Source organism: Argiope bruennichi, chromosome 5 (genome assembly GCF_947563725.1).
Source record: "Argiope bruennichi chromosome 5, qqArgBrue1.1, whole genome shotgun sequence".
NCBI lineage: Eukaryota > Metazoa > Arthropoda > Arachnida > Araneae > Araneidae > Argiope > Argiope bruennichi.
In genome coordinates this window covers 53783673-53798709 of record NC_079155.1, presented here as the reverse complement: position 1 = coordinate 53798709, position 15037 = coordinate 53783673, and the positions used below count along the sequence as shown (strand labels likewise).

The 15037-nt window shown below is 34.8% G+C and overlaps 1 protein-coding gene across 1 annotated transcript in view; it reads left to right on the top strand.

Annotated features, from left to right (window-relative positions):
* The window catches only part of LOC129969345 (chymotrypsin-like elastase family member 2A), a 36615-nt gene that overhangs the window by 12660 nt on the left and 8918 nt on the right, over window positions 1-15037 (top strand). The window contains exons 4-7 of the mRNA XM_056083882.1: window positions 360-470; window positions 2194-2410; window positions 5756-5873; window positions 13926-14076. Of these exons, the coding sequence (XP_055939857.1) occupies window positions 360-470; window positions 2194-2410; window positions 5756-5873; window positions 13926-14076 (597 nt within the window). The remainder of the gene's footprint in view (window positions 1-359; window positions 471-2193; window positions 2411-5755; window positions 5874-13925; window positions 14077-15037) is intronic.

Sequence of the window (15037 nt, the reverse complement as noted above, 5' to 3'; positions counted from 1 at the left end):
GCCGCACACACACATGCACACTCATCTTTTTTATTAGTAGAGATATACTGACTTGCTCATTGCTGATACTAATTCATGAATTACGTTATAACGTAAGCTTTTAACTGTAACTTTATCTAGAATATGAATTTGCATTTGAATATATTTTCTTTAAAAAATTGAAATCGAGTGATTTTTATTCTGAATATTATTTTTTATTTATGCAATATCCTTATGAAAATAAAAATTACTTCCACATATTGACAGTATTTTTCTAAAGCATGATTTTAATGTGTGATGATTAATTCTTCAAAAATTATTTTTGTGAATTCCACTGAGATCGTCTATACTATAATAATTAAAGTAATTCGGTTTTTTAGAACTCTGTGAAACAGGTGAATCTGCCTGCGCTAACCGTAACTGTTTCAAACCCGAGAAAAAATGCGATGGAGTGGATGATTGTGGAGATGGAACTGATGAAGAGAATTGCAGTTAGTACATATTTTAGATTATTATTATTTTTAATTAAAAATCTATTAGGTTATTTAGTTTCATCATATATATTTTAAAACTAAATTCTTGCACTGACAATCGATGATCATAAAAGTTTTTTAATAAAATAAATGAAGTACGAATTTATTCAAGAAAGTCATTCAATTATCAAACTAGCAAATACGCAGACGATACATTTTTCTATTTCAAAAATAAAAGTAATTAATTTGAAAGTATGTCCCATAAATCTAAATTAGACTATGACAGAATATGAAGGGCGTATAAACGAAAGAATAAAAAAGGAACATTTATGATTTTTAGAATTATTTTTGAAAAGTAATATAAAATAGTGTTTTATAAATTTACATTCGTATATATTAAATAAATTGAGCTGTAGAATTATATTAAAAACTTTTATAACATGAATTATCTGACTTCCATTGTACTTCATTGTTTTATCTCTTTCATTTGCTGCCGGGTAGGCGTTGGATTCGCATCGCTTGGTTTGCGAGTTTGAACCCCACCGGCCAAATTCTCTCCGTGTGTGGGGTGGCTGGCACACGTATAAATCTACCGTGGTCACAAAGTCCTCCATTTCGAGAGTAATACCATTACGAGTACTGGTTCAGAGGCGATCGTTCTCTGATTCAGGTCTAAATTACGATCTGTGGATGAGTGAATGAAAGGCATGAATGAAGTCCGCCCCGTAAAAAGGGGTGTGACGTGTGAGTAGCTAAATCGTGCTCTTGGCCCTAGTTGGTGCTAATGAAAAAAGAAGAGATGCTCATTCGGTTTAAGTCGCTGACAAATGGCTATCAGTGGGCTTTAAAGAGCCATAAGTCACAACAACACATCTCTTTTATTTGCACTCCTTTTAAACCACGTGTTAAATGAAAATTTCAGATTTCGGCGTTATGATCGTATTCTAAATAATTCATTGTTTTAAACATTTTGATTTCTATATATCCATTGATGTATGGTCATTAAAATATACCACTACTATTTTTATATATTTTTTTGTTTTCTCAAAGCTGTAAGCAGAACTGTTTACAGTTCGTGAAATTAGTTGGTGAGGGAGTAAGACCTGTGATATTTATCATGAAATATGGAGCATAAACAGCATATTATAAACTAAGCAACGTTAGAAGTCTACTATACAGCTTAGTCAACTGTAAAGCTTAGTAATCAGTTTAATTGTAAATTCAGTTTTATCGGGGAAAAAAAAACCTTAGTTAAAAAATAACTCTTTCTTTTTTAAATATGTACCGATATTACAAAGGGAAAATATCGTAATTTTTATGATATTTCAATTAAAGCTTGCTTGGTGTAAGATCTCGGCTTCGGCAGCGGAGGGTTTCGGATTCGAGAACCGTTTCCATCGAAGCACCGGGTGTAAGCGGGCCTGGTTACATCTGTCGGGACACTGTGGTGAGGAAGCTCGGTGAGAGGGTGCTGGCTCAGATACCTTTCATGCCATCTGACCGTGGTTCAAAATTATGAGGCCCATTTCAAAATAGCCTATGTGTTGCTTTCAATCGGGGCATTAATATAACTGAAGTGAGCTGAATTGAAACCTAATTTGAAGTTTGAAAAGTTGTTTCTTAGTGAGTATCGTCTATCTGGCGTGATTTTCAAATAGTAGGAGTTGATGGAAAATCCCAATGACATTTAAGAGATTAAATATGTTTCTTTCAGTTTTTTTTTTTTTTTTTTTTTTTTTAGATTTCCCTGTAGTGGTTTTTCCCAGGAATTGTGGGGTCCAGATAATCAAGCCGAAGGAAGGATATGATCGCCTTATTGGTGGGGAAGAAGCCACGCCCAACAGTTGGCCTTGGCAAGTGTCTCTTAGCAATGCTAAGATTGAACCGATCGGTCATTTCTGCGGCGGAACACTTATTAATAGCCTTTGGGTGCTGACCGCTGCTCACTGTATTGCAAGGTAGGATATATATATATATTTTTTTTCGTTCCATTAAAAAGATATAGACTTAATCGTATGTTCCTAAGAAAAACTGTATTAATGACTTTGAGTTTTACTTCAAGAAATTTCTCTCTCCATGGAGGATATTACCGAAGAGGCATTAAGAGTAAATATTCGTATGAACTTATTTCACTGACCTTTCTATATTGAAGGTACAAGTACACTTTAAATGCAAAGCGAAACGCTTAAATGTACTTCTGATGATTTGAGAAAATGAACAAAAAATTTGAAAAAACAGCTGGAGTGATCTCCCGAAAACTTTCTCACGTACTTTCTAAAAAGGCTTGGTTATATTAAAGTCCCGTTTGAAGTAACACTAGGGCTATTTTGGGACGGACCTCGTCATTTTGAACCACGATCCGATGACGAAGACGATACCTAAGTTGACACCCCCCTCTCCACACCACACCACACCAGCGGGAGGACGTTTGGTCATGACGGATTTAACGTGCAACATACCCCCTTACACGACGGTTCTTCGGTGGAATCGGGTCACGAACCTGAAACCCTCCGTTTCCGAAGTCGAGACCTTACCACCAGGCCATCGCGGCCCATTTTTTAAAAAACTTGTCATGCCAGAGAACACTTTGCGCGGCACTGGCATACAATAGTCACAAAATATTAACTTTTCGCTTGAATTAAGCATTTTTACTGAATTTATATTGTCATCCTTGGCTGGTTATTTGGTTATTCATCCCTAGAATGGAGTTAATAGCATCGGAAAACCGAATTTGTGATTTAAACGCGTTTTTCTCTACCGAATGGTACAAAAATTTGATAAAAAATGACACTTGTAGTCACAAAATCCCATACCAATTTTGATATATTTAAGTATCTGCATTTTTGAATTACCACATTTATATGTTTCTGAAAGTACAGACTGACAAACGGCTCATTCGATTCGGCATGAAATTCGAAAGATATCTACACTATACATGTTAAATATGCGTACCGAATTTCACCCATTTATCCATGGATGAAATAATACGATTATTAGTTATCATAAAATAATATTTATTCATATTATTTCATGATAACTATCAGTGTATTGTTTTTATGTTAATTTATATTCAAATAGACACACAGACAGATTTCCTTTGAACGGATTTTACTCAGAGTTTGATATAAATCTACACATTTAGTATAAGGACATTTAGTGGTATGGGAGGCGCCAGGATAGAACCTGGGACCTTGTGGTTAGCAGTTCAGTAACTAAACCATTTTACCAAAACGATCGTTCCAGTAGAAGAGTTGTTAACTGGCTTATATGCTATTCACCACAGTACTCTCCCTCCAGTGAGTCGGAGGTGAGCCGAATGATATGGATCTTGAGTGGTGATGTATTAAGTAGTTAGTAGCTGCTGTTTTAATGGGCCTACCCAGCTGATTTGCGCCATGCGTTATGGCGATCGTGTGTGGGTGCTGATGCGCCAAGAGTGTGTGGCGACTTTGGGTTGCTATGTCAATTGAGTCTGACGACTTTGGTTTTGCTGCGTCAAGTGAGTCTGATGACTTTGGTTGCGGGTAGATGGCGCCACAACAGCTGTTATGAAGGTTGAAGGTTCATCGTCCGAGGTCACCAAATTGGCGAAATGTGATGCGCGAAGGATAGAGCCTGGGGCCTTGCGGTTCGTAATCCAGTAACATGACCACAATACAAAAGCAATTGCCCGTGTAGCGTAGCTGTTAATTGGCTTATAAGCTTTCACCACAGACAGTATATCGAATTTCAAGCATCTAGCTCAAAGCGTTTTTGAGTTATCTTTGTCACAGACAGACGGGCATTTTGCAAAAATGTATTTTTCAAACTCCGAGAGGTCTAAAACATGGAGATTGATGAAAATCTCCTGTTCCAGTATTTTGTACTTTCTCTATGCTACGCATACGAGAGAGTAAATTTCTGAGGAAAGAAAAGTAGGAAAAGTATGTTTTTTATTACTTTATCGTATACAAAGAGAATATATTGTTATTATTGAAAAATTTGAACTGTAGATTTTGAAGAATTTCCACGTTTTAAACCACCTTGAGTTCAAAAAATACATTTCTAGAATTATATGTTTCTTTCTTTGAACATAACAATCCAAAATTATTTTGAGCTAGATGCATGAAATTTGGTATATAGCATTTATTCTAAATTTGTCGATTTCTGTGAAATTTCGAACGAAATCTGTTTAGAGGAAGTCTGTCTGCCTAACTTTTCGAATATAAAATAAGGTAATAACTGCATAACGAAGAAAGCTAGATGGATAACATTTGGTACTCAAATTTAAACTTTAAAGTGTAGATATGTAACAAATTTCGAACCAAATCTATCTAGAGGTGGATAGTCTGAACTTTAGCAAGAATGTAAAAGCAATAATTCCAAAATACAACTACTTAAGCACATAAATCTGATATGTGATTTTTGTAAATACAATTGCAGTATATCTAATTTTGTATTTAATCAACCGGAAAGAAGTCCAATGTACACATCAGATTTCTGGTACTTTTGTATTGGCAGCATCTCAGCGATTAAGCGCAAAGACACTCTCTAACAGTCCTGATAATTGTACTTTTTTTTTCGTAATTACTGTACGACAGCAGCATACAGTAAATATATTCACGTACATTTAATAAAGAGTATGAGAAAGGTTATGGAGAAAATACTCCCCCTGGTTTTTCGACGAAATAGTTCGTTTTAACAACTGCATCCCTAGTTAGACGTCGTTTGTCGAAGTACAATATCAAAAATGCAGTCCCTATATGAATGATAAATGCGTGTGGCTAGAAAAGTGTTAGGCAACGGCAACGTCGGGATATTTCGGAGTTCCGAGGTGTGACGAAGTGCTCACGAGCACCTCCACATCATAATTTGGAATAGCAATTATAATTTGTAAGTTTAAGGAAAGAATAAAATTAATTGAAACTGGTTTAGACGAGCGAATACTGTTCTAACGACATGAAACTTGGTAGAATTGTTAGATTAAAATTTTTATGATGAAATTATTAATATAAAATAATATTTTGATTATTTATAGAGTAAATAGAACTTTACTGGAATTACGTTGCAGGTGCCTTTTCGGTTAGGTTGTTGAACTTCCATTAGATTAAAAAGCATCGATAAATGGATTAAATGAGAATTGTTTACTTTTCCTTAAAGCTACTAAAATATGTATATTTTCTTAAAAATGTCAAATATTGAGCATTTCATCTTTAGTTCGTTACAATGTTTCAGTAAATAGGTCGTTCGTTTTCCCATATTTAATAATTTTGAACGTAAAAATTTATCTAAACTCATAATAATTCGATCCTTGCTTTTATCAGGAGATATGCTGCAATGAATATTATCGTGGGAGCCCATAACTTGGGGAACACCACTTCCTACCAACAAACTCGTAGAAGTGTCAAAGTGATTGCCTTTCCTGAGCTCAAAGGAGAAAAGGTGAAAAAGAAAATATCTGAAACATTTTTATTGTAATGAACTAATGACATAAGTATATTTATAGTATATTTCATGAAATATATCGTATTGAAGACTGTATTATGTAAACCAGAGTTTATTTGGATAGAAATTTGGTTAAAAAGTTAGAAATTTTCTAACTTTATTGATTAAAATAAAGTAAGAGTAGCTCAAATCGAAGACACAAGAAAAAAGACAGTTTAGGTTTGTTATATTAACGTCCTGTTCTAAATTAACATTAAGAACATTTTGAAACAGGTCTCGAACTTGAAATCCTCCGGTTTCGAAGCCGGAAACTTACCACCAAGCCACCGTGGCCTCACGAGAAATGATTGGGAAAACTAACTATTAAAACATAATCCAAGAAATTTGCAAGTATTTAACCTTATTTGGCACTTATATATTAGCGAAATAAATAAGTAAACAACATGAAAAAAATTCAAAATTTTCCATTTAAGGCAAATTAATTATTTTTATAATTAAACAATTAAAATTAATAATTCATTATTTATTTGTTAAAATCATGTTACCATTTGAGTTCCTTTAAATCATCGACGAAAATTAAAAACGATAATGCATAGAAAACTCGCATTACTCTGATGATACCATTAAGCGGAAACTCTTAAGAAAGATTCATCTGACAGGTTTCAAATTCGTACCTCATTCCATTCTTTATTACTAACACTAGCCCTAAGAGCAATGCATGAAAACGGGTTCTAACAATTTAAAAGAATTTAATAGACAACCAATTATACAATCCATTACACAAATTTAGTCAATATTTAAATTTACAAGCTTAACATAAGTAATTCTAGAGGTCGGTTGGTTTTATATGTTTACAATCTTGCAGCTAGTATCGTACTGCCGTACTTTGGATTGGCGAAGAGGTTGGCGTTTGGTTGGCGCAATGGCTTTATTAGAGAGAGTTACAATTCGAGGGGGTTGGTAACTGAATGGTGCTTTGGCATTATTAGAGAGTGTTACATATCTAATTAATGTAAAAGTGTCTAATTAATCCTTCACAATGTAATCTATTCTTATAGAAGCTCTATTCTTACTAGTCGTCATTAATTTCTTTAACATTCCATACATCATGATATTTCAACATTCCATACATCATGATATTTCAACATTCCATACATCATGATATTTCAACATTCCATACATCATGATCATACTTCAACATTCCATACATCATGATCAAGAACAAAAGCATGATTATCCAAAAACATTTCTAGTTATGTAGAAGTTGATGGTTGTAATTAATTGATTGCTCCCGAAAAAACGCAGACAGTTTTTGAAATTTTTTTTACTAAGTAGATAGTGTATTTCTTGTCGACTTCCGATTAAACTTCATTGCACCTGATGTAAGATTCTGAATTCGATCAAATATGAATCATTCTTTAAATCTATAAATAAAAGCTCTGTTCTGCACTTGTGGTCACCAATGAAATATTATACACCAAGCATGATTATTTTAGTTTTTAATAATTCAGAATTATTTAGATTTAAAAAAAAAACTGAGTTATAATGTTCGTTATCAAACCCTTTTTCTTGATATTTTTAGCCTTAGAAAATTATGTTTTTATTGTTATCTTCTCTTTTCTCTCAACTATAGAATGGTATCTTATCATGCAGAATTCGATGAAATAGTTATAAACTTTACATTATTTTTATGACTAATTGGAATATACAGCATTTTCATTTAATCTGATATTTATAAAAATTTAAGAATGATATTTTGGAAACTATAAAATAAACACGTTAACTATACTTTTGCCATGATGGTTATTTGAACTGATTGATATTTATTGGTTTCATAAGTCTGTGACATCTCACTCATTAATGAAGTAGAAAGGTGGATTCGTTCAAGTTAAGCACTTTGTTTTCCGTTTTCCTCTGTTTGCTATGTTGAATGATTCGTTTCAATAATGTTTAAGTTTATCTGTACTTAAAATAAAGCTCAATACGTGCGTGTGTGTGTGTGCGTGTGTGTTGGCGCTCTACAGGCCAGACTGTTCTACTTACAGCTACCAAATTTGGCACGTGCATACTTTGGAAGCCGGGAATGTGCACCTTGGAGCTATTTTTTCGAATTTTTAATTAGAATTTTTATTAATTAGAAATTAAGCAAAATTTTGACGTTTTTCCGCTGTAATTTCCGAAAATATTACAGCACAAAGTTGATTTTTACATCATACTGAAGTTCAAAAAAATAATCTTTTCAGTGATACTAATGTTATAAAGAAAAAATTAAATTTCTATTTTTAATAAATTTTAAAAATAATTTAATCATATTTTTTAACAATTTATTTCGCTCTAAATAAAAATAAAATTTAAGCTGCATGAGCATGTTGCACGTTGATACGAAAAAAAATTAACTTTTATCAGCGCGTTGCCATCATATTCACAAAAGCTCAAATTAAAAGATAAGTTAACTACCATTCCAATTTACCGGCGTCCTGGCATAGGGGTCGCACGTCTTCCCCGTGATCTGGGCGTCCCGGGTTCGAGTCCCGGTTTGGGCATGGTTGTTCTTCTGTTGTTCTGTTTGTGAGATGTGTGAATGTGCCCTCCTGTAAAAAGGGGTTGTGCAAGCGAATGAATGATGCGTGAGTGGCAAAGTCGTATTCTTGGCCCTAGTTGGCGCTGCTATAAAAAATAAGAGACGTTCCCCCTCAGGCTTAAATCGCTGTCTTCGTAACAGCGGGCTTCTCAGTGGCAAGTGCCATAAGAAACAAACAAACAAACCATTCCAATTTAAATATATAAAAATGTCATTTTCAGCACGTGTCTGTATGAAATGAAATCAATATGAAACACGATATTTTTTTGAAAAAGTAAATGCAAAGAAAAAGTTTTGTATGATCTTTTACAACATCTATATTATTAATTCAATAAATCAGCTTTATTTATGCGAGTTCGCAAATTGTACAGACTAACTCTATGGCAAAGGATACCGACGTGCTCTGATTGGTTTAAGCTTTGGTCTCTTTTTGGCAATGTTTTGCACTCACAATAGTATAGTTATCGCTTATTTGGCTCAAACCTTGCAAAACTGTGCCAAACTGTTTCCGATCTTTGTTGATATTCTTGAATCCATTCCTAAAATATGTTTTACAGAAATGCAAGAAATAAGTATTCAAAAGAAATTTATAAACTATTTATATATTTATAAATCTTAATATTCAGTTAATAACAAATATCAAGATTAATAATTAGATTGTTAATAACTATATGAATCTAAATATCTTAACAAATATAGCACATTTGCAGATAGACATCTTATGGTAATAATTTGAATACGAAATTAATAAATAAATATCTCCTTTTTTATTTTGCATGAATATTCAATAAGAATTATAATGATTTCTATTCCGTTTAATGTCGTCTAAATATCTTAATAAATATAGTGTATTTGCATATAAATATTTTATGGTAATGATTTTAACGTGAAAATTTAATAAAAGAATTGGCCCATCATTTTCCGTAAAATAAAAGCTTAATTTTCCAAGTCTTATTTTAATAATACTTCACAGAAAAATTGCTACCTGTGCTAATTCTTTATTTACAAGATCTGAAATACGAAAAATAGCTCTATTCTCATCAACCTCAATTATTTTATAATTGTATTCCTCTGGAAGATTTAATCCCTCCATTTTGAAAAATGGCAGGCAAAAAAATACGTAGAAACCAAACAGGGTTGCAACAGCTACAGCATAGAAAGTCTGTTCGAAAGAAATCGACCAATCAGAGCACGTCGGTATCCTTTGCCATAGAGTTAGTCTGTACAATTTGCGAACTCGCTTTATTTATGGCAAACATGGTTTATTCTTTTAAATCAGGGCCCAACGGCTAATCTGTAAACCTTTAATAATAGAAATACATGTGTTAAAATGGTCTAAATGAAGTAAATAATCATATTTTATGTAACTTGAGTCTATAAATGTTCCAATAAATTACGAATACTTAGCTTTTATCTAGATCATCTGCTCTGTGAATCATATTTTACAAAATATTCTCGAGACAATAATGTTTTAAATAAAGAGTTGCACTCCAATCAACTAAATCAGTCACTAAAACTGACTGATTTATAAAAATTTGAATATTTCTATTCAATAAAAACGGGAGATTTTAGATCACTCCATCACCGTTTCTCAAGACCGATTGGCTTAAGATTATGAAAATATTGATTGTTCTAAAATATTCTGATCAAAATTTCTGAAATCGATGAGATCTGATAGCAAAAGATAGAAACCCTCCTTTATTTATTTAAAAGTTAAAGTGGCACGAATGTTTCGTAGAATATGATTCCTTAGGACAAAAGAACTGTTTAAAATTTAGACTTTATAGACCAAAACAAAATAAAATATTGTTACTCACGTCATTTAAATATTTTGGAAAGCAAAACTAAAAACTAAATTTTAAAATGAATATGTGAAATTTTTGTTCAATAATTCTTGAGATATTACTTAAATAATGAAAGATGTTCTGTAGAGCCCATAAGGCTTAAATCCTGAATAACTGTTTTCAATACTCATATTAAAAAAGGCTTGGATTCAGTAAAAAATGCTTTTTATATTAATTGTAGTTTAATCACTCCCACTTTAATTTAAAGCTTAAATTTTACGGGTGCTGACTGGAAATTAGAAAGATATATTATAAATTATTGTTTAAGGCCTTTATAATGGTATGAGTGAATTATATAAATATAAAAATTTGAGGCTTAAAAATATTTTGATAAAGAAGTTATTAAAGGACAAGTTTCATAAAACATTTAATTGAAAATTTTAATGAGCATTAATACTAGCGAACCGGCTGTTCGTCAAAGGCGGCTAGTATCTAATAACATAATTCCGATCATTGCACGTTATTAGTTCGTTATTAGTCATTAATAATTCTAGTTAATATACTTGATAGTTATTATGCTTATTATACTTGATAGTTATTATATTATTAGTTAATATACTTTACTTATACTATTATAATTCTTATAGTCGTACGTTATTAATTATTAATAATGCATGTTAATATAGTTGATAGTTATTATTCTTAATAGTTGTACACTATCAGTACTAGTTAATATACTTGATAGTTATTATGCTTGATCTTTGTACGTTATTAGTTATTAAGAATTTTACTTCGCTTTTGAGTACATTACTCTTTTTCAAGATTCGTATTCTCTCATCCGAAATATCCTGTATTGAGTGCAGTTGAATATTGTTACGAAATTTCCGGGATTCGTTTGGATAGTGGAAGTTGTATGGTGAGGAGAACACTCAATCAGCAGGCGGCAGTAGAAAAAAAAAACGACGTTTATTTATACGAAGACACACAGGACAGCACAAAGACGACAACTATATACAGCATAGAAGACGATTATCTTCAGCCGAGACGTGCAGCATACAACAGCATACATAGCAGCACACAACAAGACTCTACTGCAGACAGTAGCGCACAGCTTAGTTCAGCACTAGCTTGACTCCGTCTCTGCTCCACTTATCTCTGGAAGGCCAGTTCTTCACCGTCGATTCCGACTACTCTCCGCCGTCGATTCCGACCACTCTTCTCTGTCGCTTCCGACTACGACTACTCTGAGTTGAGAGAGGGATTACGGCTCATTGGGGCCGCAGGCCCCACCATCCGTAAATCTAAAAAGAAATAAGACTTAGGGTTGAATGAAAATGTTCTTATTAGTTCAAGGTACTAGTAGATGATGAGAGATTATTAAGATGACACCACAGGAGTGAGGCCTGGTGAAGGGAGCACTGGTTTTTGGGGTTCAGATTAGTAGCCAGGAGCCAATGAGGTGCAGGGTACTGGGAGAAACTTGTCGGGACTAATCAGGAGACGGCGAGGTTAAGGGAGACGTAATAGCGCTGGGAGAGAGAAGAGCTGGGTGATTATTCTAACAGAGCATTAATTAAGATGAGTTTCTTTTCTTCTTTTGTCTTAGCCACTTTGATCTTTTTTGCCGCATTGAGAAGGCCTGGAAATTCAGCCAGCATAGACTTGATTTCTCTTAGTGAATCCAAGAGATCTTGAATAGGCATGTTTTCAGGGGTGGTTGGGTTTCCTTGTTTGGGTGGGTCAGGAGCGATCTATTGATGATTACTGAACTTGTTTTTTGCAGCATCTGCGTAGGATTTTCTTAGCTCCGGATTAATTTTGATCACTGGATAAGATTTGCATCCACGCCAAGAGGTGGGGTGTCCAGCTTGGTGGCAGTTGATACAGACAGGTTCTTCTATCTTTTCTTTTATATCACATCTATTTGTGGGGTGCTTGCCGTTGCATTTGATGCATCTGGGAATGCATTTACAGTTTCTTGCACTATGATAAAAACCAGCACAGTTGTAGCACATCGTGGCTTTGTTTCTTTTTCTGTAGGTTTCAACTCTGATCTTTAGAAAAGCTATTGATTTCAGGTTGTAGATATCTTGAACAGATTCAGTCCTTTTTAGTTCAACCATGAAAATTGGGTAGAGGGTTTTCTCACGATAATTTCTCAGCTGGAAGATTCTTAATGGGTGGAAGTTCCTTTCTCTAAGTTCTTCATTAATTACACTACTTTCCATGGTGACTGGGAGACCCTTGATGATGATTTTAAGTGGGCGGTCTTCAAAAGATTCAGAGAGCACATATTCTTGATTCTTTTCATCTAGGAGGGTGAGAATCTTATCTCTTTCTTCTTTGGCATATGGCGTGATTTGGATAAAGTTATTTCTGAAGGTGTTGACGGTTCTTGGGAATTGTCGGCAGATTTCTTGCAGTATAATGCTGTAGTTTTCGGATATTTTCAGATTGATGGCTGGGATTTTTGACTTTTGGGGATCTTCAGAGTGTGTGATTTCTTGCTTTTTATCGTCTTCCAAGAGGGCGTATTTATTCACAGTCTCAATGTCAGGTTCATTAGTTGTAGAGAGAGTTCTCTTCGTTGTTTTCCTTGGGGATACTGGTATGAAGTCATCAACATTCATATCTTCATCGGGTTGTGTGGCATATGTGTTCTTCTGTGGAGTTTTTTCGGGTGTTGAGTCCGCGGAAATAACGGATTTGGTGGTTGGTCTAGGAGCAGACTGGTCTGGGTCATTCCTTGATCCTTGATGTCGATTTACTGTCAAGATTCGGAGCCTTTCGTAGAGTTCATTAAGCTCTTGTTGAGCTTTTTTCTCTAGGGTGGCCAATTCCCGGCTGTTGGGGTCCTTTCTTAACATGTAACGGACTTTTGTTACTTCCTTCTTCCCATGAAAAATAGCATCTTTGCATCTCTTTATTTCGTCGCTTTTGGCAATTGGGTCCATGTTGTCGAGGTCCATAACGTCTGCAGGTGAGGGTAGGTCCGTAGGCCCTTCCGTAACTAATCCTAAAAAGAACGAGTCTGGCCTGACTGGCGTTGTAGGGTCGGCAGTGGTCAGCGTGGTCCGGTAAGAGTCAGAGCTCAAGAGAGGCACGTCTTATCACTTCACCGATCTCAGGGCAAATCTGACTACGACTACTCTGGCAGCTGTGGCTGCTTCCTTTTATAGGTCTCAGGTGGCGGGGCTACTAGCCTCTCAACCAATCAGGAACGTTCGAGGCGTATCTCGGTTCCTACTGGACGGAACGGGAAAATTCTCGATGTTTCGGGTATAATTTATTTTGGCGCCAAAGTCGCCAAATGGTCGCCTAGTTTGTCGCCAGTCTCCGGGGCCTCTGACGCGACACCTAGACTCCGTCCAATGCAAATGACTGTAAAACATTCTTTCTGATGATGGAACCAACTATGCTGGGAAGCCGCATCACAGATTCGTAACAATATCTACCCTCTCTATTCAGTTCGGGCTAGCTTTTGTAAAAGATATGCATGAGGTAAAGCGTACTGGATCTATTTCCTTGTCAACAATCACTAATTAAATAAATAAATATATTCCCTACCTATTTCTTCCTTTGAATTCTATTATATTTCAGTTTTCTTGTCAACAGTCACTAATTAATTAATTAAACAAATAAATATCTTACCTTACTATTTCTTCATCTGAATTTTTTTTCCAGATAAAAGATTATAGAGTCGATCTTGCTCTTGTCAAGATGAACGCACCGATCACTTTCAACGCTGGTGTTCAGCCAGCCTGCTTGCCTGACTTCAGCTTCAAACCTCCAGTGCACTGGCAATGCTATGTAACGGGCTGGGGAGAGACCAGAGGTAACGATTTGTCTGTTCTGCTGTACCATAAAAAATGTTACCTCAAATTAATTTTTATATGATCACTGAAAAACTTCCTCTCTTCTTCGCACGAAATCAGATGATCCCTCAGATGCGGGGGGGGGGGGGATTAATTCTCTTTTTTCCCTGAATACAAATTAAACTATATTAACTTAAACTAATTTAAATTTAAAATTATAAAAAGGTATTAGTTAAACGAATGGAGTCGAAACAGATAAGTTAAATGTAAAAGGCTCAGGAGTGCAATGTCCGGTAAGTCATCATTCTGAAAAAATTGAAAAATAGGTATTGCATAATGCATCTTATTCTAGATGTATTAAAAATTTCTACGAAAACCTTTCTTTTGTTACAGCTTTTATGGAATGTCTGATTATCAGTTTCAAATGAATCCACAGAAATTTCTCCATTTTCAAATACTATACTGTCATTACTTCTACATATTGTTACAAAAATTTTTATCTATAAATACCGCCAAGCAATCGTAATAATGCAGCGCATTTAATCGCCAGTTCAACAGCTTGCTTGCTGTCTAATCCTCCAGTTCTGTTACTGGTCAGCGACTCCGACTCATCTCACACAGGACTTCTGACGATACACACGACTTCTTCGCAACTTGAGAGAGCCTGTCTTTTATAGTTCCGGGAGGCGGGGCTAGAATCTTTCAGACCAATCAGGGCGTATCTCGGTTCTTAGTGGATGGATCGTGAAAGTTCTCGAACTTTCCAGTATTATCCATTTAGTCGCCAAACTCGCCAAATTCGTAGCCAAATGGTCGTCAAGCTCTGAGGTCATTGACGCGCCACCCGCTCAGCACACACAGGACAGATCTTACAACGGGTTTTTTCCACGATGACACTATTCGTGACAGGTAGCAAAATTACAGATTTGTAACAATATAATTTTAACTATGTATACATTAATAACTCGCTATACAGAGATA